This window comes from Muntiacus reevesi, chromosome 15, assembly GCF_963930625.1.
Source record: "Muntiacus reevesi chromosome 15, mMunRee1.1, whole genome shotgun sequence".
In the NCBI taxonomy this organism is placed as follows: Eukaryota; Metazoa; Chordata; class Mammalia; order Artiodactyla; family Cervidae; genus Muntiacus; species Muntiacus reevesi.
In genome coordinates, this window is record NC_089263.1 from 53,782,023 (window position 1) to 53,806,138 (window position 24,116).

The following is a 24,116-nucleotide window of genomic DNA, read 5'->3' on the forward strand; positions in this document are numbered from 1 at the left end:
CAATTCTTAACCCAGCCAGTTATCTGGTAACTGGTTACCTGGTAACTCCATCCAGCGGGGCAGTTCTGCCAGGGAGACAACAGCATTGATGCCCTCTCCCTCCCAAGACTTATGCTAAGGTCTGAATAGTTCTTGGAGTTAGGATCCGGGGGAAAAAACAGCTTTAACTGGCATTGCCAACAAGTTCCACCCACGGTATTGGTAAAGGTCTCCTTTAACCAGGAAAAAGCACCATGGACCAGCCTCCTGGGGGGTATTTCCTTTTATTCCTCACGGCCTTGGGCAAGTCACTGTCTCTTTTAGGTCACTTTAATTCCTAATTCCTATAGGCTCAGAGGGGACTGTTTGCCCGTGTCTGGGACCCGTAGGGGCCAAAATCTATACTCCTAGGCACTTCCCCAGCCCTCACCCTGGGGTGGATCAGGGTAGGAGATTCCTCACATGTGCACTCTGAGCAAGTGCTGGGTTGGCCAAAAAGTTCATTTGGATTTTTCCGTAAGATGGTGTGGTGAACCCGAACAAACTTTTTGGCCCACCCAATGTGTTCTGTCCCGTCTCAGGTAACCCCCAGGAGGAGGGCAGCTGTCGTGGGTGCTGAGTGAGGGATGGATCTCTCCACGTGGAAGGAGGAAGGGTGCTGGGAAGAGGATATGGGTGCAGCCAGGGTCACAGGCCCACCCCGGGGGGCCCCAGGAAGGAGGCCAGCAGAGCACGGGCCTGTGGCGTGTGCATGTATCTTAGACGTGAGCAGGCTGCCCCAGAGGAGAGCCGTTTCCAGAACAGCCTTGTCGGGGGCGGGGAGGGAACAGTGTGGACGCTGTCTGGGATTTTTAGCTCCACAGACACGGCGGCTCCAAGGCGGGTCCCCACCCCTCACATTTTCTTAAGACAGAGGCTCTTCCTGTCCATCCTCGTACATTGAGATCAGGGTTCCTGGGGTCCTCCGGACCTTCGTGGTGAGGGGAGCGATTCCATGTGCTGAGTCATTCGGGCCAGTGGGAGATGCCCGCATCCTCAGGTGCCAGCCCCGGGAGCTACCTGCTGCCCGTGTGGCTGATGGAGGAGGCTGGTCCCCCGTGCCACGTGTCAGGGATGTGAGCACTTCCTCTTCCAGGCAAATCCAGGCTGCCCTGAGGCCACGTGGGGCCTTTCCCGGTGCTCTCTGATGGCCCCCACTTCTGTATCCATGTCAGTAGGATTTCCCACAAGTTTATTGCTTTCCCCCAAACCTCAGGGTCAAGGACAATTTCTGGAAAATTGAAATATTAGACACAAGACGGTCCCCTAAGGCCAAGGAAAGGAGGGGACATAGGTCTCCCTCCAGCTCTTATCAGGGTGAACGCACTTAGATAAAAGCCAAGGAGGAAACGGGCTGGGGCAGGGTTGGGGGACATAGGCCTGGAATCGGAGAGGTTGGAGCCCAGAGATGCAGGCCCGGATGGTGGCTGCTCCTTTCGGGCCCGTGCTCTTCAGGCCTCCTTCCTGGCTCTCCTTTGGTGGGCGCCTCTCCCCAGCAGCCTTCCTCCTTCCACGTGGAGAGATCCGTCCCTCACTCAGCACCCACGGCAGGTGCCTTTCCCCTGGGGGTTACCTGAGACGGGACAGAACAGATTGGGTTGGCCAAAAAGTTCGTTCGGACCCTCCATCCCATATTAAGGAAAATTCCACACGAACTTTTTGGCCGACCCAATACTTGCTCAACGTGCACACAGGGTGGGGGATGGGGGGCAAGCGGGGCAAGTGTTTGTGACTCACTGAAGGGAACTGTCCCCTAGAAGCAGATTGACTGGGGCAGGAGATTACACCCCAGTGGGGGCTGGGAGTGGCCCGAGGAGAACAGGCCTTCGTGATTTTACCTTTTCTGACAGTGTTGCCACAGAATCTTTCAAACTCAGAGCTCATCTGCCCTGGTCCTCCAGGCAGGTCACATAAACCACCCCATTCAGGGTTGTCAAAGATTGCTGGCTTAGAGATGCTTTCAGGAAGATACACACACACACAAAACCCTGATTTTGCTATTTTGCAGTTTGGGTATTTCCCATAGATGTAAAATCAAACTTTTTTTTTAACCCAATGACTTGACAGGAAAGGAGACGTTGTCTTTTTACCCCGCACTCCTATAAAATGCCATTATGTACTTGAATGCTTTTAAAGATCATGCAGTTCAGCTCACCAGATCAGCACAAGCTGGTGTTCTCTTTTAGGGGGAATAGCATCCTCCAGTTTTGTTCTCCATGCAGTTTTTTTTTTTTCCCTAAAAGTTTTACACATTTTTTATACCACACTTCAATTCTGCTCAAGAAAGCAGAGCACAATACACCAAGAAAAGTGTCCAGGATGGAGGCAGGCAGGCACCCCATTTCCTGTCATGGCTGGGGGGGTCTGGCCTCTCCTTTCTGGCTGTCAGGGGGCCTTGCACATGACCCGATAGCCGGGACCATTTTGACCACCAGCTGGGCTCACTGTAGGACCTTTCCAAGCTTCCCTGGCCCTGGATACAACTCTGTCTTGGAACGGGGAGGGAGCAGGTGATACCTGGCCTTAGATTGAACTTCTGGGGCAACATGGTGACATTGACTGGGTTACCTTCTAAGCAGGTGGTGGGTGGTGCCAGGACGAGATGCCCAAGAAGCCAAGTATCATGGTCTTTCCCTACTCCTAAGCCCAATTGTTCCCCAAGGCGATGCCTGTGACAGGGCTGGCTTTGCCTATGGAGTGTGTGGATGTATTCCTGGTTTCCCCTCCCTTGGAGGTGGGGGCTCCAGAGGACGGGGGTGTCAACTAAAAAAGATGCACAGGCACCAATGTGTAGTTGACAGAGAGATTCCAGTTTTCCTGCCACAGGGCGGGGCCTCGGGCATGAAGGGTCCTGCTCCTCAGGGTAGAACCGAGCTGTGGGGTTCAGCCAGGAGAGGGGCCGTCCCCAAGGCCAGAGGTCCCGAGCATTGAAGTCCCCCTACTAACACCCTCCTTCACATAACCCCCGGCATCTTGGCCACCATCAAGAATGCTGCCCCAGACTCCCGGCGTCCACCGCACGCTAATCATCTCTGCAATCTCTGTTGGCCTTTGTCTCCTTAACACTTCTCTTCTAAATTGTAAGTAATCTGCTTTGACCCAAGCAATAACACATGCATTTAAGAAACAGAACCCACGACTCCAATGCACGCCTCATTGGCGGTTAATATTTGCCTCCCACAAATGCATGGTCCTCCCGGCTTTGGTTCTAACCACATGCCTCCTGTCTGCTGAGCCTTGCTGCCTGTTGGGTGAGGGTGTGTGTGTCTAGTGTGCATTTGTTCGTGTTTGTGCTATTAACTCTCATGCAGGTTTGCTCTGACTGCTGCTAGTTACCCTGGTATCCAGGAAGGACACTCCTCTGGAGCTGGTGACCAGTGGAGAGGGACGGGCATGCCTGCTTTGGCAGCCCCTCGGAGGGGAAAGTCTCCCCTGCTTCTGTGTGCTGTGTTCAGGAGTGTTTCTATTTCTGGACCCTCCTGGGCTCTGGAGTTAACTGTCAAGTCCCCCAGGGACTCCAGCCCAGAGCATGTTCCTGAAAGTGGCGGGGAAGGTCCAGGGACCAAGGAGATTTGGTCTTCAGCCTCATGAGTGGAAGCAAAGGGTCAGAGAGAGTGGCCTCCCTGCTGGAGGATGCTGGTTTCACTGGAGACACTGGTCTTGGCCAGCAGCTCACTGTGCACCCCTCACAAGCAGGCTCCTCTCCTCGGTCTCAGTTGCCTCGTCAGGGCCTGTGAGCCAGATCTTTGACCTCGCTGCCTACCGCCTCATGGAGAACAAATTTGGAAGCATACTGTGTGCAAGGTGGAGATTGTTCCTCTAAAACAGAGCAGGTAGCTTCACAGGAAGCTTAGAACTAGTGCTCTCTGTTACCTCCCAGCCTTTTCCCTTTAGGGGACCCTTGTCCATTTGTTAAGTTTTGTGTGAGCCTCTGTAAATGGTGGGGAAGAAAGGTCCCGCTCAGAGTCATTGGTGAGAGGTGGCAGGGATCCAGTGCACTTGTAGGTGGGCTGCCCCATGAGGCTTAGGTGAGGAACTGAAAGACCCTTGCATTTAGCCAAGACTGGGCCCCAGAAGAGAGGGTCATCAGTCAGCAGAGGGACTAGCCCTGAAGATGTGCGAGTGATCCTGTAAAAGGGGGACCCTGGGGATCTGTTCAATACTTGTGGGGGGTTCAGACCCAGGTGTTTTGCTCTACTAATGGGAGGATCTGCAGCCAGGCTCCCATGTGGCTACCAGCTGCTGAGACCACAGCTCAAGAAGTCTGCACCTTGGGGGGATGTCAGTCACCCAAGCCCTGGGGTTTTGCCCTGGGGGTTCTCAGCCCTAATCATGGCTTTGTGCTCAATATAGTGAAGGAGGAGCCACAGTACAACAAAAACCCAGTGGTGATGGTGGACGAGGTCATGAGTTCCAGCCCTCCCAAGTTCACCTTCCCAGAGGCAGGCTTACGCGTCATGATCACCAATAAATTTGGGCCCAGGACTCGTCTGCGGATGGCCAGCAGGATCATAATTAATGAGGTAAGTTTCCTTCAAGGCCCATGAGACCACTCGAGCCCAAGGCCTTGGATGGGTTCCAGCACTGCAGGAAGCCCTGGCTTGTCGGGACACTTCCTGGCGTTGGGCCCGAAGTGTCCTCTGCCAGGCTGGTGTTTATCACAGCACTTGGTGAAGCAAGGAAGCCCAGACAGCACCCACAGGCAGCAAACGATCCTATCGGGAAGGAGTTTAAGGCAGATAGCAATTGAATACCATGTCTGCCACGTTCCGCTAGGTATTTTGTCAAGTACTAGAGAAAGACTAATTGGAGAAAGACTGGTCTGAAGTACAGAGTTTTCTTTTTAATGTTACTCAGGGCAAAAAAAAAAAAAAGAATGCACACCTATTCTCTATGTTTAGAGCAACTCTAGAAGAAAACTGAAAAACTATAGAAGCCTTCTGGTTTGTCTTCTCAGCATGTGGATCCATCACCTCCTTTGTTATAACGAGATAGTGAAGTGAAAGTGAAAGTCGCTCAGTTGTGTCCAACTCTTTGCAACCCCATGGGCTACATGGTTCATGGAAATCTCTAGGCCAGAATACCGGAGTGGGTAGCTGCTCCCTTCTCCAGGGGATCTTCCCAACCCAGGGATTGAACCCAGGGCTGCCACATTGCAGGCAGATTCCTTACCAGCTGAGCCACCAGGAAAGCCCAGGAATACTGGAGTGGGTAGCCTATCCCTTCTCCAGTGGATCTTCGCAACTCAGGACTTGAACCAGGGTCTCCTGCATTGCAGGCGGATTCTTTACCAGCTGAGCTACCAGTGTTATAACTTATGTCTTTTTTTAATGCAACCTCAAGATAGCTGCAGATTTTCTTTTTCCAAGGATAATTCTCTCTTGATTCCTATAAAGCTAGAGTCATGACCCCCTTCCCATTGCTACCGTTCATACTCCTACTGAGTCACGCCCCACCTCCTTACAATTCTGTCCTTGCACAGCTGTTGCTGAGTCCAAACTTAGCCTGTCACCACAGGACAGGCCAATTAACTGAGAGATTAGGTGTTGAAGCAATGACTTGGACATTATTTGGAAAGCGATTGATTGAGAAGATGGCAGACTAATGTCTCAATAGGACAGAGGTGGGGAGGGGGATAATTAAGTAAATAAAGACCTCTATCTTGCAGAAATCTCCTGGAATGGCCAACCTGGGGGAAGAGGGGTGATGTGTTAATCAGAGGGGCAGGCTCCCCTGAGGCAGGCCTTTAGGGAGGGAATGTGTTCATCTCTTCAGGAAGAGGGTCAGGGTTCCCTGAAAATTATTAGTCATTCAGTCATGTCCAACTCTTTGCAACCCCATGGACTGTAGCCTGCCAGACTCCTCTGCCCATGGAATCTCCAGGCAAGAATACTAGAGCTGGTGGCCAGTCCCTTCTCCAGGTAGGATCTTCCTGGCCCAGGGTTCCCTGAAGCAGGTTATTATGTTTGATTATAATAACAACAGGTGGCATTAGTGGTATAGAACCCACCTGCTAATACTGGAGACAAAAGAAACTCTGCTTGGAAGATCCCCTTGGGTGGGAGGCACGGCAACCCTCTCCAGTATTCTTGCCTACAGAATCCCATGGACTGAGGAACCTGGTGGGCTGCAGGTGAAAAATGTAATTTTTCAAAGGTTGAAGTCAAACAGATCCATCATGGAGTCAGAATTGGTTCTTCCCTGCAACACAGCTATTTGCAGAGTGTTTTGTTTGTTTTTTTTTTTTTTTTTTTTTTTTTCCCTGTTTTGTTTTATTTTGACTGTAAGGAAGACCCCTTACATTTCATTTACCCCTTCTTGGTTAGTAAAATATTATGCCTGGACGTGCGTCTCAGATGTAGATCACTTTTCTGTTTTAGGTGGCTAAATGTTGTGGACACGTTTGTAGGAAAAAAAGTTTTAGATTTTCCACCCAATCCTAGACTTCATGATGTAGGAGTCCCTGCCTAAAACCAATATGAAGCCAGTTAATGGTCAATTCCTCTTTCTTTTGGAAAAATAGCATGTTTCCATTTTAAGTAGTAATGACTTTTTTGCCTATCTTTTTGCTTCCAGTAACCACAAGGATAAGTGTTAGGCACACAGTTATGGAGTATTGCCTTGGGGGCCTGTGTACTGACTCTTGGTTTCCTGCTGATGTAACTGTGAAGGAGCTTTGTGTCCATGTGTGATGATTATTACCCACAGGGCTTTAATCCTAAAGCATAAATATTTTTAATGAGAGCCAGATAAAGATGAGCTGTGCAAAGGCAAACATTTTCAGAAACATGGAAACCTGTTAATTTCTTGGTATGTGGTTTCTGCCTTTCTCCAGTTTAGTAGAAACCCACTGACTTGGCTTCTGCTTGGGTGGAAAGAAGGCAAAGTTGGTCAACAGCTATAAGGAAATAGGGGAGGGAAGAGGTTTGATTGGTTCAGAGGATACCCATTACACATAGCGAAAGATTTGGACAGCAGAAGCCTTTCAGATGGCTACTAACCCTATAAGATGCTCAAATTAAAAGGGAAATGCAAATTAAAACCACAATTAGATTCCACCACACATCCACCAGAATAACTAAAATGGGAAAAATTGACAATATCAAGCATGGACAAGGATGGGAAGCAACTGAAATTATAATCTGTTTCTGATACAAGTGTGAAATGGTTCACCTTGCACCTACCTTACGATCTCACAATCCCACTTCTAGATAAATACCCCAGAGAAATGAGTTCATATGTCCACAAAAAGGCATGGTCATGGCATTCTTCCTGATAACCAAAAAGAGGAAATAACCCAAATACCCATCAAGTGGCAAAGGACATACTGTGTGTTATTCACACAGTGGAGTACTATAAACCCCTGGAAAATAACGAACTACTGATTCATGCCACAAGGTGGATGAACCTCACAGATATTAGGTTGAGTGAGAGAAGCCAAATATAAAATAATATGTCCTCTCTTAATCCATTTATAGGAAATTCAAGTTCAGGAAAAACTTAATTGATGTGTATAAAAGTCAGAATGGGGTTACCTTAATTACCTCTGGAGAGAGGGGACCCTTAGCAAGTTGTCTGAGAGGCTGGAAATGTTCTACATCTTAATATGAACCATCACTGGACCATCATACACAATGTAAATGCAATTATTGCATGATATACCTGAAATAAGATTTTTTAACTATGCAAAGCCTCTCCTGTGAATGTCTTCTGGGGGTTTATGACCATCCACTGGGAACGTCAGAATGTGCTTTTATCCAGTGTCATGGGCTAGTCTGTCAGGTTGACACTAAGAAGAAACCCTGGGCTCTGACCAGTACCTTCGCTGATACTGGTCCGAGTGGAAATGAGCAAACTTAGCTGGATTCTAAGGTCCTGGAGCCATGTCTCAGGCAAACCCGAAGCCAGGGGTGTTGTTCTAGAAACCCTTAAGTGCCACCTGCCTGTGAGGAGCCAAGCAGCAGGGTGCAGCTTTGTCACATGCCTGGGTGTTTGTCTTGCCTACTGTCCACACAGAGGCAGAGGCTGATCAACTCAGCCAACGGCGTGAGCAGCAAGCCGCTTCAGAACGGGAGACACGAGAGCATCGAGAACGGGAATGTGCCCGTGGAAAACCTGGAAGAGCCACAGCGGGACCAAGAGCCCCCGCCGCAGCCCCCGCCGCCTCCCCAGGAGCCAGAGCCCGTGGAGGCCGCTTTCCTGTCCCCCTTCTCCATGCCTGGTGAGTCCTGGGGCCAGGGCTCTCAGGCCACACTGCTGGGGGCTCCGAGGGTCCAAGTCCGGGTCTTCAGGGGCCAGGGCTCTCAGGCCACACTGCTGGGGGCTCCGAGGGTCCAAGTCCGGGTCTTCAGGATGGAGAGCCGGACCCAGGAGGGCGGGGGAGGCTGGTGTGAGGGCCCGGCGTTAAGTCATTCAATGAACACCTCCTCGGTGCTGAACTGTGGGTTAGAGCCGCCATAGGAGGCAGGCACTGCCCAGGGCTGGGGAGCCTGGGGTGCCAGACAGCTGGCCAAGTGGAGGCCTGGGAAATGCCCCAGTAACCCCTCGTAACTGCACACGAGTGCCCGGGGCAGCAGGACTTTCTTGTGCAGTGAGAAAAAGCAAGCACATAGGTTATTTTCATGGACACGCTCAGACTCTCCAGCCCTTCCCGCGTGGGCAGGCCATTTTGCCCGTGTGTTGCATAGTTGCTGGGGCAGGATACGCTAAAGCCACACATGATCTTTAGACAGTTACACCTTATGTGTTTGGCGATAACTCCTACCTATAAATAAGTTAGAGCAGAGGTGGCTCTGCCCCAGGCCCAAGTGTCCTCCCATCTCCCTGGATGGGCCGTGTCATCTGATTGCCAGCTGACCTCACCTTTGCTCCGGCCACACTGGCCTCCTCACCGTCCTCAGGAAGCAGCAGGCATGCTCCTGCCCAGGACCTTTGCACTTGCCGTTTGCTGAAATGTGCCTTGTTCTGCTACCTGCATCACTCGCTTCCTTACCTTCCTCGGGTTTCTGCTTAAATGTCACCTTCTTGGTGTGGCCTTCTCTGACCACCCTAATTTAAGCACTTTGTATATTTTTTTAATCTTGTGTGTCTCCCCGGCCAAAATATCTGCTCCGTGCCAGCAAGTATCTTTGTCCATTTCATTCACTGTTGTATCCCCGGTGCCCAAGCCTGACACATAGTAGGTGCTTAGGAGATGTCCATCAAGTGAATGATTTCAGGAATTTGTGTGTGAGAGCATCCCCAGACACACCCAATCTGTCTTCATCTTTAGCCAAACTCCTCTGCAGTCCATGATGGGAAATGAAGGCCTGAACTCTTTGGCCCCATCTCGGAGGTTTTTTCTTGGTGTCCTGCCATCCTGAGAGGGAGCAGAATTCCAAGATTTTCAAGTCCAAAATTTGACGTTTTTCCAAAAAGATTCCTGTGTTTAACAGCAGGCTCACAGATGGCAACTGATTTGGGAGATGCCTTGGGGTGGGGAGAGGAGAGGAGAAGCAGCATGGTCCCAGGGAGGAAGATGCAGACATGGTCCAGGAAACAGCCTACCTTGCCGGGGGTTCAGATTGAGAAGAAGCTACCCGTCAGGGGTCCTGTTCTCCAGCCCCAGGAAGTGGATGGAATCCCCGTTTTACAGATGTGGGGCCTGACGGGGTCATCACCACCACCCCCTACTGCCACTTCATCTGGATGCTGTTCCTGACCCCGCTTATTGTCCAGGGCTCTGCAGGAAACCAGGGAAGGGACCTGCCCTTTGAGGCAGCTGTCGTTCTGCAAAGGGAGGCAGCCTCATGTTAAGGGCAGCTCATCTTTCCATTTCCTTGAAGCTTTGAGTTTGGCAGGACTGCATTGGGTGGTCCCCGGGGCCTCTCGTCCTGGTGCCAGGATCTGATGCCTCTTAGAGAAGTGGCTTGTGGGAAACTGGGTCCAGCTCCCTGCAGGGACTCTGGGCAGGTCACCTTCTGAGGTGAGGAGCTTGGAATGCTGCTCTCTTCAGGGCTGGGACCAGATCGCTCCCAGGTTCTCTGCACCCATGAACCCCGTTCCCAGGGAGCTCCGCCTTTCCTGGCGGGTGGGAACTTCCTGATGAAGTTGGTTCCACATTCCTCTGCAAGCCAGAGGCTCCGGGACATTCCTCTGGGCTGGCCCGCAGCAGAGCTTCCGCCCAGGGCTCGCCTCTGGAATGGGCCGGGGCTTCCTGTGTCCCTGCGGAAGCTCCCTTTGTGTCCCTGCGGAAGTGCTTCCAGGTGGCGCCCTGAGAAACCGCAAGTACTTCCTCTCCATCTCCTCTAACTTCAATGTGAGAAGCGGGGGCGAGGGAGCAGGGTTGTGTGGCTGCTGCCTGTTTAGGTGTGTCCAGTGGCCAGGGGAAATTGAGGCCAGTGTGGACAGGGGTTCACAGGAATGTGGAGCCAGGCAGCGTGACACAGCACCTGTGAGAAATTCTGCATAGCCAGCTGCAGGTCCTCCATCCACCCACTCATCCTCGTCATCTTTTCAGCTTGTCTCTTGTGGCTCAGTGGTAACGACTCTGCCTGCAGTGCAAGAGACTCGCAGGAGACATGGGTTTGATCCCTAGATTGGGAAGATCCCCAGGAGACGGAAATGGCAACCCACTCCAGTATTCTTGCCTGGGAAATCCCATGGAGAAAGGAGCCTGGTGGGCAACAGTCCATGGGGTTGCAAGGAGTTGGACACGACTGAGCGACTAAACAACCGGCTGTGGCATCACAACGATCTGAGACCGTGGGGAGGCCCTGAGGGGCTTTAGGGGTGGGTGGAGCTAGTGTTCCCCTAAATTGGGGCCCAGGAAGGAAGCTGGGGCCAGGGGAGGGATAAGGGGCAGGGCGCTGGGAAGAGGGGAGGATATGTTCCACTCAGAACTAACGTGTATGGTGTTAGAAAGTGTTCTAGTTTCATTCTTTTACAAGTGGTTGACCAGTTTTCCCAGCACCACTTGTTAAAGAGGTTGTCTTTTTTCCATTGTATATCCTTGCCTCCTTTGTCAAAGATGAGGTGTCCATAGGTTCATGGATTTATCTCTGGGCTTTCTATTCTGTTCCATTGATCTATATTTCTGTCTTTGTGCCAGTACTGTCTTGATGACTGTGGCTTTGTAGTAGAGTCTGAAGTCAGGGAGGGTGATTCCTCCAGTTCCATTCTTCTTTCTCAAGATTACTTTGGCTATTCGTGGTTTTCTGTATTTCCATACAAATTGTGAAATTATTTGTTCTAGTTCTGTGAAAAATACCGTTGGTAGCTTGATAGGGATTGCATTGAATCTATAGATTGCTTTGGGTAGAATAGCCATTTTGACAATATTGATTCTTCCAATCCATGAACACGGTATGTTTCTCCATCTGTTTGTGTCCTCTTTGATTTCTTTCATCAGTGTTTTATAGTTTTCTATGTACAGGTCTTTTGTTTCTTTAGGTAGATATACTCCTAAGTATTTTATTCTTTTTGTTGCAATGGTGAATGGTATTGTTTCCTTAATTTCTCTTTCTGTTTTCTCATTGTTAGTGTATAGAAATGCAAGGGATTTCTGTGTATTAATTTTATATCCTGCAACTTTACTATATTCGTTGATTAGCTCTAGTAATTTTCTGGTAGAGTCTTTAGGGTTTGCTATGTAGAGGATCATGTCATCTGCAAACAGCGAGAGTTTCACTTCTTCTTTTCCTATCTGGATTCCTTTTACTTCTTTTTCTGCTCTGATTGCTGTGGCCAAAACTTCCAAGACTATGTTGAATAGTAGTGGTGAGAGTGGGCACCCCTGTCTTGTTCCTGGAAGCTGTGGTACATATACACCATGGAATATTACTCAGCCGTTAAAAAGAATTCATTTGAATCAGTTCTAATGAGATGGACGAAACTGGAGCCCATTATACAGAGTGAAGTAAGCCAGAAAGATAAAGAACATTACAGCATACTAACACATATATACGGAATTTAGAAAGATGGTAACAATAACCCTATATGCAAAACAGAAAAAGAAACACAGAAGTACAGAACAGACTTTTGAACTCCGTGGGAGAAGGTGAGGGTGGGATGTTTCAAAAGAACAGCATGTATATTATCTATGGTGAATCAGATCACTAGCCCAGGTGGGATGCATGAGACGAGTGCTCGGGCCTGGTGCACTGGGAGGACCCAGAGGAGTCGGGTGGAGAGGGAGGTGGGAGGGGGGATCGGGATGGGGAATACGTGTAACTCAATGGCTGATTCGTGTCAGTGTATGACAAAACCCACTGAAATGTTGTGAAGTAATTGGCCTCCAACTAATAAAATAAAATTAAAAAAAAAAAAAAAGAAAAAGAACTAACGTGGCTGCGGATATCAAGGAATGAGCCCAGGCTGTCTGATGTGCAGCTCTTCTGTGTGGTTGGGGACAGGCTGGGAGGCAGGCACTGGAGGCTAGAAGTCCTGGGTTGGAATCTTGGTTCTACTATTCACCAGCTCTGTGACTCTGGGCAAGCTGTTTCATCTCCTAAACCCCAACTCCTCATCCACAAGATGGGGTGAAGGCATCCTCTGTAAGCAGTACATAGGTCATTATTCACCCTTTCTGTGCACTGTGACACATGGGTGCTCAGTAAGTGTTCTTTTGCATGACATGCATGCATGTCAAGGCGCTTCAGTCGTGTCCAACTCTTTGCGACCCTATGGATTATAGCCCACCAAGCTTCTCCATCCATGGGATTCTCCAAGCAAGAATACTGGAGTGGGTTGTCATTTCCTACTGCAAGGGATTTTCCCAGCCCAGAGATCAAACCTGTGTCCATTATGTCTCCTGCATTGGTAGGTAGGTTCTTTATCACTAGGGCCACCATGGATGACAACATGCTTTAATCACATGGTTTCTGTTACACTCAGCTTCTCACGCTCTCTCCTTCTTGCACCATAAATGATGTTCTAGAAAGTTCACAGGAGTCAGAATCCCTGGAGGTCTGGCACCGTGGCCATTCCCAGAGTCAGGAAGAGGGAACTGGTATCTACTATGCTATCCACCTGTTTTGTGCCGGGCACTGGGCTTCAGGTACTTTGCAGACAAGATGATTATTTCAGTCAGTAAATATTTGGGTACCAGACTCTTATGGGCCTTGGTGATCCAGGTAGAAACAGGACACCCATGGATTCTGGGAACTTCCAGGCATGTGGGTTAAATCTGAGCAGATGACCGCACGATACATTTTATGTATCATCTCCTGCTCTCACCACACAGCTGAAGGGTGGGGGTGGTGGAAATGCCAGCCTGTGGCCCCTGGGCTCTGCCCACCCACATAATGCGTCACTGGACTTGTAGACCAGTGCCCGAGGGCACCTAGCCGTAGCCTGGCTCCCGTGCCCACCCAGTCTGATGCTGGATTTACATCTACACGTGGGGCAGCTGTGCTCTTCCCACTTCAGGCCACAGAGGCTGGTAACTGGGCCTCCTGGGCCAGCTGTTGGCTGGGGGAGAGGAAAAGCAGAAGCAGCTCCTTCTCGCATGGGAACTGTGGTCTGCAGTGCAGGCATTGCCCTGCAATGTCCAGCCAGTGACCCTGAGCCCCAGTCTGGCTGGGGAAAACCCTTAATACATGCTGTTTGTGGTTGATGTACTGCCTGGGACATTCTCCTGCCCCATGGACCACACCCCTTGCCCTCCAACTGAACTCCCCCTGCTCCCGTAAGGGTAAGGAAATCATATCTTGTGTCCGGGATGCTGGCCCTCATGTCCACCATTATTGTAAGTGGCCACATATACTGGGGACTTGCTGTATGTCGGGCACTGAACGAAAAATAGGGAATTCTTACAGGGCTTTTCTGGGGCTTTTGTGTGCCATGTCCTTTTCTAAGAGCTTTACATGTATTCCCTCATTTAATCCTCATGACAATACATAAGGTGGGGATGATGATCATCTCCAGTTTACAGAGAAGGAAACGGAAGCACAGAGAGCTTAGGTGACTTGCCCACAGTCACCCAGTTACTAAGAGGAAAACAAGGGTTTCCAACCTGGGTGGCCCAGACTAACCACTGTCTCTTTGTACTGTACATTTTCATTCCATCCTTGCAGCTATCTTAAGAAGGAGGCATTACCATTACCCCCATTTTACAGAGAGGGAAACTGAGGCTCCAAGAGGCTATGGGACTTCCCGAGTCACACCACTATTATGTGGGGAGCCACCATTTCACCCTGAGCCTCCTGATCGACAAGTGCCACCCCGGGCTGGTCCAGTCAGGAGCAGAAATCTAGGCCCTTGGAGGTTCTTGAACCGTGTGTGTGTTCGTCACTCAGTCATGCCCGACCCTTTCTGACCCCATGGACTGTAACCTACCAGGCTTCTCTGTCCATGGAATTTTCCAGTCAAGAATACTGGAGTAAATATTTCCTTCTCCAGGGGATCTGCCTGACCCAGGGGTCGAACCCAGGTCTCCTGCACTGCAGGCAGATTCTTTACCACTTGAGCCACCGGGAAAGCCCTTGAATGGTAACCGAAGATAAAGTTTACTGAGCACTTCCTATGGATCGGGCAGGGTGGTTCACACACACACTCATTCAGTCCTCAGGACAGCCCTGGAGGGTGGGTACTGTCACTATCCCCATTTCCCAGGTGAAGAAGCTGAGGCTCAGAGAGGTTTATTTGCCCACGATCACACAGGAAGAAGGGACAGCACCCCACACGGGCATTTTTCACCCCAGACGTTCTTAAGGGACAGTACTGTGGCCAACCAGTGGATTCTTCTGCGTCCTGTGGAATCCTTAAGAAAATGCTTGTCTCTGTCCATGGTGTTTTCTAGCTGGTACATAGGTGCCAAGGAGCTTGTCTGTGTTAAGAAACCATGTTAAATTGAGTTGAATTATAGGCCTTTGGGGACCTGGCACGCTCTCTTCAGGCCTCGGATGACACAGCTAAACATTTTCTTCATCAGGAAACTCAGCACAAGCTGTCTGAGGATTTCGGGAAGTTTCTAGGAGGGCTTCTCCCCACCCCACCCCATCTTTCTCTGCCCTACAGGGAACTAGAGAGCCGTGCTGGCTGGGAGAGGAGGGGTCTGCTTAGTTTCTGAGCCCAGTACGGGTGGCTGCAGAAATGGAGCTCTAGAAAACCCCGGGCCCAGCTGTTTCCTCTTAGCCACTGGGCATGGCTGGGAACACGGAGGAGAAGCTGCTGGTGCCGTGGGCTCACGTACATGTGAAATTCCACACCCAATTTCTGTCTGCTCCGGGCCCCCAGAGGCACACAGCACTTCACAGTGAAAATGGTTTGTTCTTGCCTGGGTCGTGGGAGTCGCCAGAGAAATCATACAGTCTGTAGACTGTCTCGTAAGTCAAGGTCACGATCTCAAAGAAGTGGCCTTATCAGTCACTGTGGAGCCCAGAGGTGTCAACTCACACCTAATTAGAACAAACACTGGCTGAGCACTGTAGTTTCTTAATATAGCAGCTTTATTGAAGTGTAATTTACTTACCGTAATAGTCACACCTTTGAAGTACACAGTTGAGTGGCTTTTCATCTACTCACAAAGTTGTGCAACCATTACCACAATCGGTTTTCTTTAGCACCCCCAAAGGAGCCCCCTACCTGCTAGCAATTATTCTTCATCCTCCCCCCCATCTCCTGGCAACTGCTAATCTACTCTGTCTCTTTGGGTTTATCTATTCTGGATATTTTATATAAATGGAATCATTTAATAAGTGGCCTTGTGTGTCTGCCTTCTTTGTTGTTGTTGTTCAGCTGCTAAGTCATGTCTGACTCTTTGTGACCCCTTGGACTGCAGCATGCCAGTCTTCCCTGTCCTTCACTGTCTCCCAGAGTCTGCCTTCTTAGCATGATGTTTTCAAGTTTCATCCACATTGTGTCGGTCCTTCGTTCCTTTTTCATGGCTGAATAATATTCCATTGTATGGATGTGCCACATCTCTCCATCAGTGGATGGACATTTGGATTATCTTCGCTTTCTGGTGATAAGTGGTTTATAAAAACAGCTGCTAAAGTGTAATAGTGAAAGAGGGTTTTTTTGGGGGGGGGGTTGTTTTTAATCTAAATGAAAGCAATATTCCTCTGAATTCTCTGTGGTTAACAACAGATGATCTCTGAATGGTCTCTGAATACTCTGGTTAAAAGCGGTCTGGGGGATTTTAGATCAGCCTTCTTGTATTCCAAAGCAGAAAACTGAGGGGCCGGGGCTTGCCCAGGGGTCAATATTGACAGGATGGAGCCAGACATCTGGGCCACCTGCCCTGGAATCTACTCTGTGATCACCCCACAGCCAGAATAGCACAGTCCAAACTGGGAGGTGGGAGGTGAAGGGGCTCAGGACCTGTTGTGGGTTGGGCATGTGCTGGGGGCCTGAAGTGTCTATGGATGCTGGCAACAGAAGCCCACATGAGCTTCCTTTGAGATAAAAGGGGACCTTTGTAATCATAAGGATATAGGGGTGTGTTCTGGATCCCACAAACAATTGGACTCACCCAGAGGCTGGACTCAAAACCTCCATTCGTGTTGAGGCTCTTCCTGGCTCTTGTCTTCCTTTCACGTGCCTGCCTGTCTCATTCTACTCCTTGGCTGTAGACTGGCTTTTCTCAAATCCACAGTCAGTGCCCATGGCAGACCGTGGCCTCCCACTGACCCCAGACTGACTTTTGCTATTTCCTGCCTCCCTCACTTGGTGTTGCATCTGAATTCCAGAGTCCTGAGAGGGAGAATGCCATCAGTCCAGATGGCAGGGGTCCACCCCTGGTCAGTAGCCATGCTGGCCAGCATGGCTTTGGTGGCCCCTGGGAGGGAGGATTGTTTGGAGAGAAGGGATGCTGAGCACACACACCTGCACCCCTTGTGGGTCTGTGACAGGTGCCTCAGGCATTATCAGATGATGGATACTGATTGTTGATGTGGGAGAAATAGAAATTGATAGACCTAGTAGGTGGGTCCCTTACGCAGTGGTGGGAAGGACACTCCAGGCTGGGTATCAGCAATGACTCCCGCTGAACTGACTGCCACCACCTCTCCCAGAATCAAGGAGGTGGGGGTCTGGGGAGTGCTGAAGTGTACAAGAACTCACACTCAGAGTCACGACCCAGGGACCAGGAGGCCACTGCCACAGCTCTGCTGCCACCAGCAGCTGCCACCGGGCTGCTAGTCAGCCTGAGAAGGCATCCCTGGTGCCCACTCAGCTAGCTTCTGGGCAGCAATGCACCGCTGTAGCCGAAACAGCATCCCCAGAGGCCTGCTTCACAGCCATGCATGGAAAGCAGCAGAAAGGTGGCCCAGCCCCTCAGTCTGTTTTTCAAAGTAAGGAGCCCAATTCGAGTCTAGAACTTCAACTGCAAGGGAGTCTGGGAAGTGCCTCTATGGACACCCTAGGAGGGGGTTGGTGTGGGGGCTGCTGAGGGCTGGCTCAGCATATCCACTCCCTTGGGAGCTGCAGGAATGCCTGGAAAAAAGCCATGAAACTGCTCTTTGCTGATGACTTAGGCCAGAGCAGACCTGGTGAGGGGCTCATGTGGCTTCCAATCTCATAGTGAGGCAGAGGAGAGGGCTGGGCCCTGACTTATAGCTTGGCAGACACATTCTTCATGGAGCTTGGGCCATACACACCTTATATTCGGTGCTTAGAGTCTGCACACAGCCCTGCCGCGTGTCTGGTGTGGTCCCCATTTCCCAGGTAGCTGCACACAGGTTAACCAGGGCCTCAGGCAGGGCTGGTACCCCAGGTCTGCCTGCGCCCTGAGGGCTGTCCTCGGCCTGTCCCAGTGTTGACTGTGGCCAGGAGGGCCCTCTGCCAGGCTGGAGTGTGTGCTTTGGAATACAGGGGCAGCAGGAAGGAAGGGGAGGAGGCAGCCAGCTGCTGTGTCTACGGGGTTCGTCAGCACTGGGAACCCACAGCCCTGCCCTGGATGTTTGCTGGATGTTTAAGGCAAGAGGGAGGAGGATCAGAAAGCATTCCTGGCTCTTATTTCACTCCCCAGGGCCTCCAGACTCAAGGTGCAATCTTCAGAAGCAGGATGGTCAGCTTCGTACTTCTTGCCTTTCTTTTGTTTCCCCATAGATCCTTGGGGTGGGTGAGATGGGGGAAGTTATCATGTCACAGCTGAGGATGGAGTAGCTCAGAGAGGTTGAAGGTCCACCCCCTGCCACAAAGTCACGAGTGACAGAGGACAGACAGCTCTTTGGCCCCAAGCTTTGAGGTTCCTGCAGTGGAGTGCAGAACTGGTCATAGCTTGGGGTCATCTTTAGAACAAGAGAGGTGACTCACCGACCTCAGCTCTGGGACCCACTTACATCTAGTCCAGAAGCTGGTCTGCGCCCGCTGAGGGAGCTCTGGGCCTGGCTTCTGTGCTGGCTGGGGGATCCTGGTCTGCATGCTGGTCTTTCCCCCTTTTCCCAGGGGGAGAACACTTCTTGGGAAAGCATGAACAGGGCCCCAGAGGCTGCACCATGGTGCCTGATTGCGGTAAGAGGGGGAGACCAAGCCAAGGCTGCCTCCCTGGGGACGGCCCTTCACAGCCCCTCACAAGCTCTCTAGTCTCTACACTGGGCTGCCAGTCTCTTCTGGGCCTTTGGTCTCTGTGCACTCAGGCCTGACTGCCCACGTCTCCATGTCAGCCCCCAGCAGGTCCTGCCTCCGACCTCGCCGAAGCCTCTTGTTTTCTCTCACATGCTCCCCTTCTGTCTTCCCCTTCCTCCCAAACCTCAGCCTGGCAGCTCAGCTTAATCACAGCCCTGATCCTATCTACTTCCCACAGAGTACCCCCCTGGTCTCTCCAGTGCCCTTAGGCTCAAAACCCACACTTCAGGGTTCAAGATGGTGTCATTAAGATGGCTTTGGTATTGGACTTCTGGGTCTGCCACTTCCTAGCTATGTGACCTTGGGCTAGACAGCTTACTTCTTGAAACCTGTTTTCAGTTCAGTTCAGTCGCTCAATTGTGTCTAACTCTTTGCGAACCCATGGACTACAGCACGCCAGGCCTCCCTGTCCATCACCAATTCCCGGAGTTTACTCAAACTCATGCCCACTGAGTGAGTGATGCCATCCAACCATCTCATCCTCTGTCGTCCCCTTCTCCTCCTGCCTTCAATCTTTCCCAGCATCAGGGTCTTAAACCTGTTTTAGTTTCCAGAAAAGCACCCAACTCAGTGCTTGACAGTGGTAGGTACTCAGTAAGTGGAACTTAATTGACCATTATTATCAACAAAAGCTAAAATTTAGTGCGTACTCTTTACCAAGTGTGTGCTAAATGCATCTCGTATGTTGGCTCATTTTAGTCTCACAATAGTACTGCGAGGTAAGAACTGTTGTTATCCCCATTTCACAGCTTAGGAAACTGAGATGCCCAGAGGCTAAATACTTTTCCAAGTTCACAGAGATAGAATATGCCGGAGCTGGGGTTTGAACCTGGCAATCTAGCTGTCATTAACCATGAAGTTTCTGTGCCCTTCAGAGAGCAATCAGTTTGATGGTAAGTCTAAGGATAAAACAAAAATGTGTTAGAAGTAACTAAAAATTGATGGTAAGATTCATTCACCCCCAAGGAATAAGAAAACTTTAATGGTTCCGCTACTTAAGAGGATTTTTCTGTTTCAATCACAGCCATGAGCTAAAAGTGTAAGACTCTAATCTGACAGTTGATGACGCTGCCCACCAGTGGGCAGCAAAAGGACTTTCACAGGCTTTGAAATCATGGGACTCAGAGAGCAGACAAGTAGGATGGTACAGAGGAGTCAAGATTTAGGCTCTAAAGACCTGCATTCAAATCCTGGTACTGTCTCTGAGCTTGTGATGTTTAAGTCACTGAACTTCACCAAACCTTACCTGTGAAATGGGGAGAATATCTACCCCAAGTTGATATGAAAAATAGTGCTTGTGAAAACCACCTCCAAAATGTGTACGGCACAACACAAATGTTGAATAATGGTGACAGGACAGTTCTTTAACCCATCCCTGACAGCGTTCCAACCTCAACTGCATCCCCTCACCTCCCCATAAGGGCCAGCTCAGAGGTCACTGGCTGGGCATGCAGGGTCTGTTTGTGGCTCTGCCACTAATTTTCTGTGAGATTTGGGCAGCTCATTAACCTTCATGGGACTTGGTTTTCCTCTTTAACAAAGTGAGATTTATCCCAGGAATGCAAGGTTGGTTCAACGCATGAAAAACAATAAGACATGCTGTATTATTAGAATAAAGGCCAAAAATTGCACAATCATCTCAACAGACAGAGAAAAAGCATTGGTCAAAATCCAACATCCTTCCTTAATGGGGGAAAAAAAACACTCAAACTAGGAATAGAGTGAATTTCCTCAATCTGATAAAGGGCATCTACAGAAACCCCCAAATTAATGTCATATTCAGTGGTGAAAGATAGAAAACTTTCCCTCTAAGATTAGAAACAAGACACCTCTCACCTCTTCTATTCAGCTTTGTGCTGGAGGTTCTATCCAGGGTAAATAGGCAAGAAAAAAATAAAAAGCATTCAATTTCGATAGGAGGAAGTATAAAACTGTGTTCATAGATGACACGACCTTATATATAGAATATCCTAGGGAATCTACCAAAACACAAAAAACAACCATTAGAATTAATAAACTTGCAGGCTCCAAAGTCAATATACAAAATTCAACTCTATTTCTATACATTAACTATGAAAAATGAATGTAAGAAACTTCATTTATAATGCAATCAAAAGCAATAAAGTACTTAGGGATAAATTTAACAAAAATAGAACAAGACTTGTACATTGAAAACTATAAAACATTATTGAAAGAAGATCTAAATAAATGAAAAAACATCCTAAGTTTATGGTTGAAAGAAATAAAATTTTTAAGGTGGCAGTAGTCCTCATATTGATCTATAGATTTCATGCAATCATTGTGAAAATCCATGCTAGATTTTTTGGGGGGCTTGGGGGGTTTTTTGTTTGTTTGTTTTTTGCAGAAATTGACAAGCTGATCCTAAAATTCACATGGAAATACAGCGGATCCAGAATAACCAAAACAATCTTGAACAAAATTGAAAGACTTACTGACTTCAAAACTTATTACAAAGAAATAGTCATCAAGACTGCCTGATAGTGGCATGGGATAGAAATATAGCTCAGTGAAATAGAACTGAGAGTCCAGAAGTATGCCCAGACATTGCAGGAGATGCAGGAGACATGTGTTCAAACCCTGAGTCGGGAAGATCCCCTGGAGGAGGAAATGGCAATCCACTCTGGTGTTCTTGCTTAAAATAGCCCATGGACAGAGGAGCCTGGTAGGTTACAGTCATGGGGTTACACAGAGTTGGACTGAAGCATGAAGAAAGTAAGGAAAACCACTAGACCATTCAGGTATGACCTAAATCAAATCCCTTATGATTATACAGTGGAAGTGAGAAATAGATTTAAGGGACTAGATCTGATAGACAGAGTGCCTGATGAACTATGGACAGAGGTTCGTGACATTGTACAGGAGACAGGGATCAAGACCATCCCCATGGAAAAGAAATGCAAAAAAGCAAAATGGCTGTCTGAGGAGGCTTACAAGTAGCTGTGAAAAGAAGAGAAGTGAAAAGCAAAGGAGAAAAGGAAAGATATTCCCATTTGAATGAAGAGTTCCAAAGAATAGCAAGGAGAGATAAGAAAGCCTTCCTCAGTGACCAATGCAAAGAAATAGAGGAAAACAACAGGATGGGAAAGACTAGAGATCTCTTCAAGAAAATTAGAGATACCAAGGGAACATTTCATGCAAAGATGGACTCGATAAAGGACAGAAATGGTGTGGACCTAACAGACGCAGAAGATATTAAGAAGAGATAGCAAAAATACACAGAAGAACTGTACAAAAACGATCTTCACGACCCAGATAATCATGATGGTGTGACCACTCACCTAGAGCCAGACTTCCTGGAATGTGAAGTCAACTGGGCCTTAGAAAGCATCACTACAAACACAGCTAGTGGAGGTGATGGAATTCCAGTTGAGCTATTTCAAATCCTGAAAGATGATCCTGTGAAAGTGCTGCACTCAATATGCCAGCAAATTTGGAAAACTCAGCAGTGGTCACAGGACTGGAAAAGGTCAGTTTTCATTCCAATCCCAAAGAAAGGCAATCCCAAAGAATGCTCAAACAACTGCACAATTGCACTCATCTCACATGCTAGTAAAGTAATGCTCAAAATTCTCCAAGCCAGGCTTCAGCAATACATGAACCATGAACCTCCAGATGTTCAAGCTGGTTTTAGAAAAGGCAAAGGAACCAGAGATCAAGTTGCCAACATCCACTGGATCATCGAAAAAGCAGTAGAGTTCCAGAAAAACATCTATTTCTGTTTTATTGACTATGCCATAAGCCTTTGACTGTGTGGATCACAATAAGCTGTGGAAAAATCTGAAAGAGATGGGAATACCAGACTACCTGACCTGCCTCTTGAGAAACCTATATGCAGGTCAGGAAGCAACAGTTAGAACTGGACATGGAACAACAGACTGGTTCCAAATAGGAAAAGGAGTATGTCAAGGCTGTATATTGTCACCCTGCTTATTTAACTTATATGCAGAGTACATAATGAGAAACGCTGGGCTGGAAGAAGCACAAGCTGGAATCAAGATTGACGGAAGAAATATCAATAACCTCAGATATGCAGATGACACCACCCTTGTGGCAGAAACTGAAGAGGAACTAAAAAGTCTCTTGATGAAAGTGAAAGAGGAGAGTGAAAAAGCTGGCTTAAAGCTCAACATTCAGAAAACTAAGATCATGGCATCTGGTCTCCAGATTTTTCTGGACTCCAAAATCACTGTGGATGGTGATTGCAGCCATGAAATTAAAAGACACTTACTCCTTGGAAGGACAGTTTTGACCCACCTAGATAACATATTAAAAAGTAGAGACATTACTTTGCCAACAAAGGTCTGTCTAGTCAAGGCTATGGTTTTTCCAGTGGTCATGTATGGTTTTGAGAGTTGGACTGTGAAGAAAGCTGAGCACCGAAAAATTGATGCTTTTGAGCTGTGGTTTTGGAGAAGACTCTTGAGAGTCCCTTGGGCTGCAAGGAGATCCAACCAGTCCATCCTAAAGGAGACCAGTCCTGGGTGTTCATTGGAAGGACTGATGCTGAAGCTGAAACTCCAATGCTTTGGCCACCTCATGCAAAGAGTTGACTCATTGGAAAAGACCCTGATGCTGGGAGGGTTTGGGGGCAGGAGGAGTAGGGATGACAGAGGATAAGATGGCTGGATGGCATCACCGACTCGATGCACATGAGTTTGAGTAAACTCCAGGAGTTGGTGATGGACAGGGAGGCCTGGCATGCTGCGATTCATGGGGTTGCAAAGAGTCGGACATGACTGAGTGACTGAACTGAACTGAACTGAGCAGTAAAAGAAAAAGAACTTTAAAGTCAAAAATTCTTGGTAAGGGTGCCAAAACAATTCAATAGGGGAAGGAATAGTCTTTTCAACAAATGGTGCTAGATAGCTTTTTAAAAAAAGAAGTTGGACCCTTAATTAGCACCACATATGAAACTTGAGATAGACTTAAATGTAGTAGCTGACAATATGAAACTCTTAGAAAACATACATGTACATATTTATGACCATGGTTTCTTATATATATCAAAAGCAGAAGTGGCCAAAAAATGAAAATTAAAAAACAAACTTCATCAAAATTAAAACTTTATGGGATCTATGAAGTAAATGGAAAAACTCCTGGAATGGGAGAAAATATTTGTAAATTATATTTCTGATAGGGACCTAGTATCTGGAATATATAATTCTATATATAGAACTATAGAACTCTTAGAACTCAACAGTAAAAAGACAACCCAGCCTTTAAAATGGGCAAAGGATTTGAGTCAACGGTTCTCCCAAGATTTATAAATAGCCAATAGATCCATGAAAGATGCTCACCATTATTAGTCATCAGGAGAAAGCAAATCAAAACCACGGTGTGATTACCACTCATCACTCAGTAGAATGGCTATAATTAAGAGAGACAACATTAATGTGTTGGCAAGGATGTGGGTATACTGGAAACCTCATATACTGCTGATGGGAACGTAAGATGGTGCAGCACCTTGGAAACCAGGCTGGTAGGCTTTCAGAAGGTTAAATGTAAAGTCACTGTTGTTGTTCAGTCAC

The 24,116-nt window shown here is 48.5% G+C and overlaps 1 protein-coding gene across 1 annotated transcript in view; it reads left to right on the top strand.

The window, feature by feature from the left end:
- Positions 1-24,116, top strand: part of SLC24A4 (solute carrier family 24 member 4) — a 184,085-nt gene that overhangs the window by 132,504 nt on the left and 27,465 nt on the right. Inside the window, exons 11-12 of the mRNA XM_065906763.1 lie at positions 4,372-4,541; positions 8,035-8,239. Coding sequence (XP_065762835.1) covers positions 4,372-4,541; positions 8,035-8,239 — 375 coding nt within the window. The remainder of the gene's footprint in view (positions 1-4,371; positions 4,542-8,034; positions 8,240-24,116) is intronic.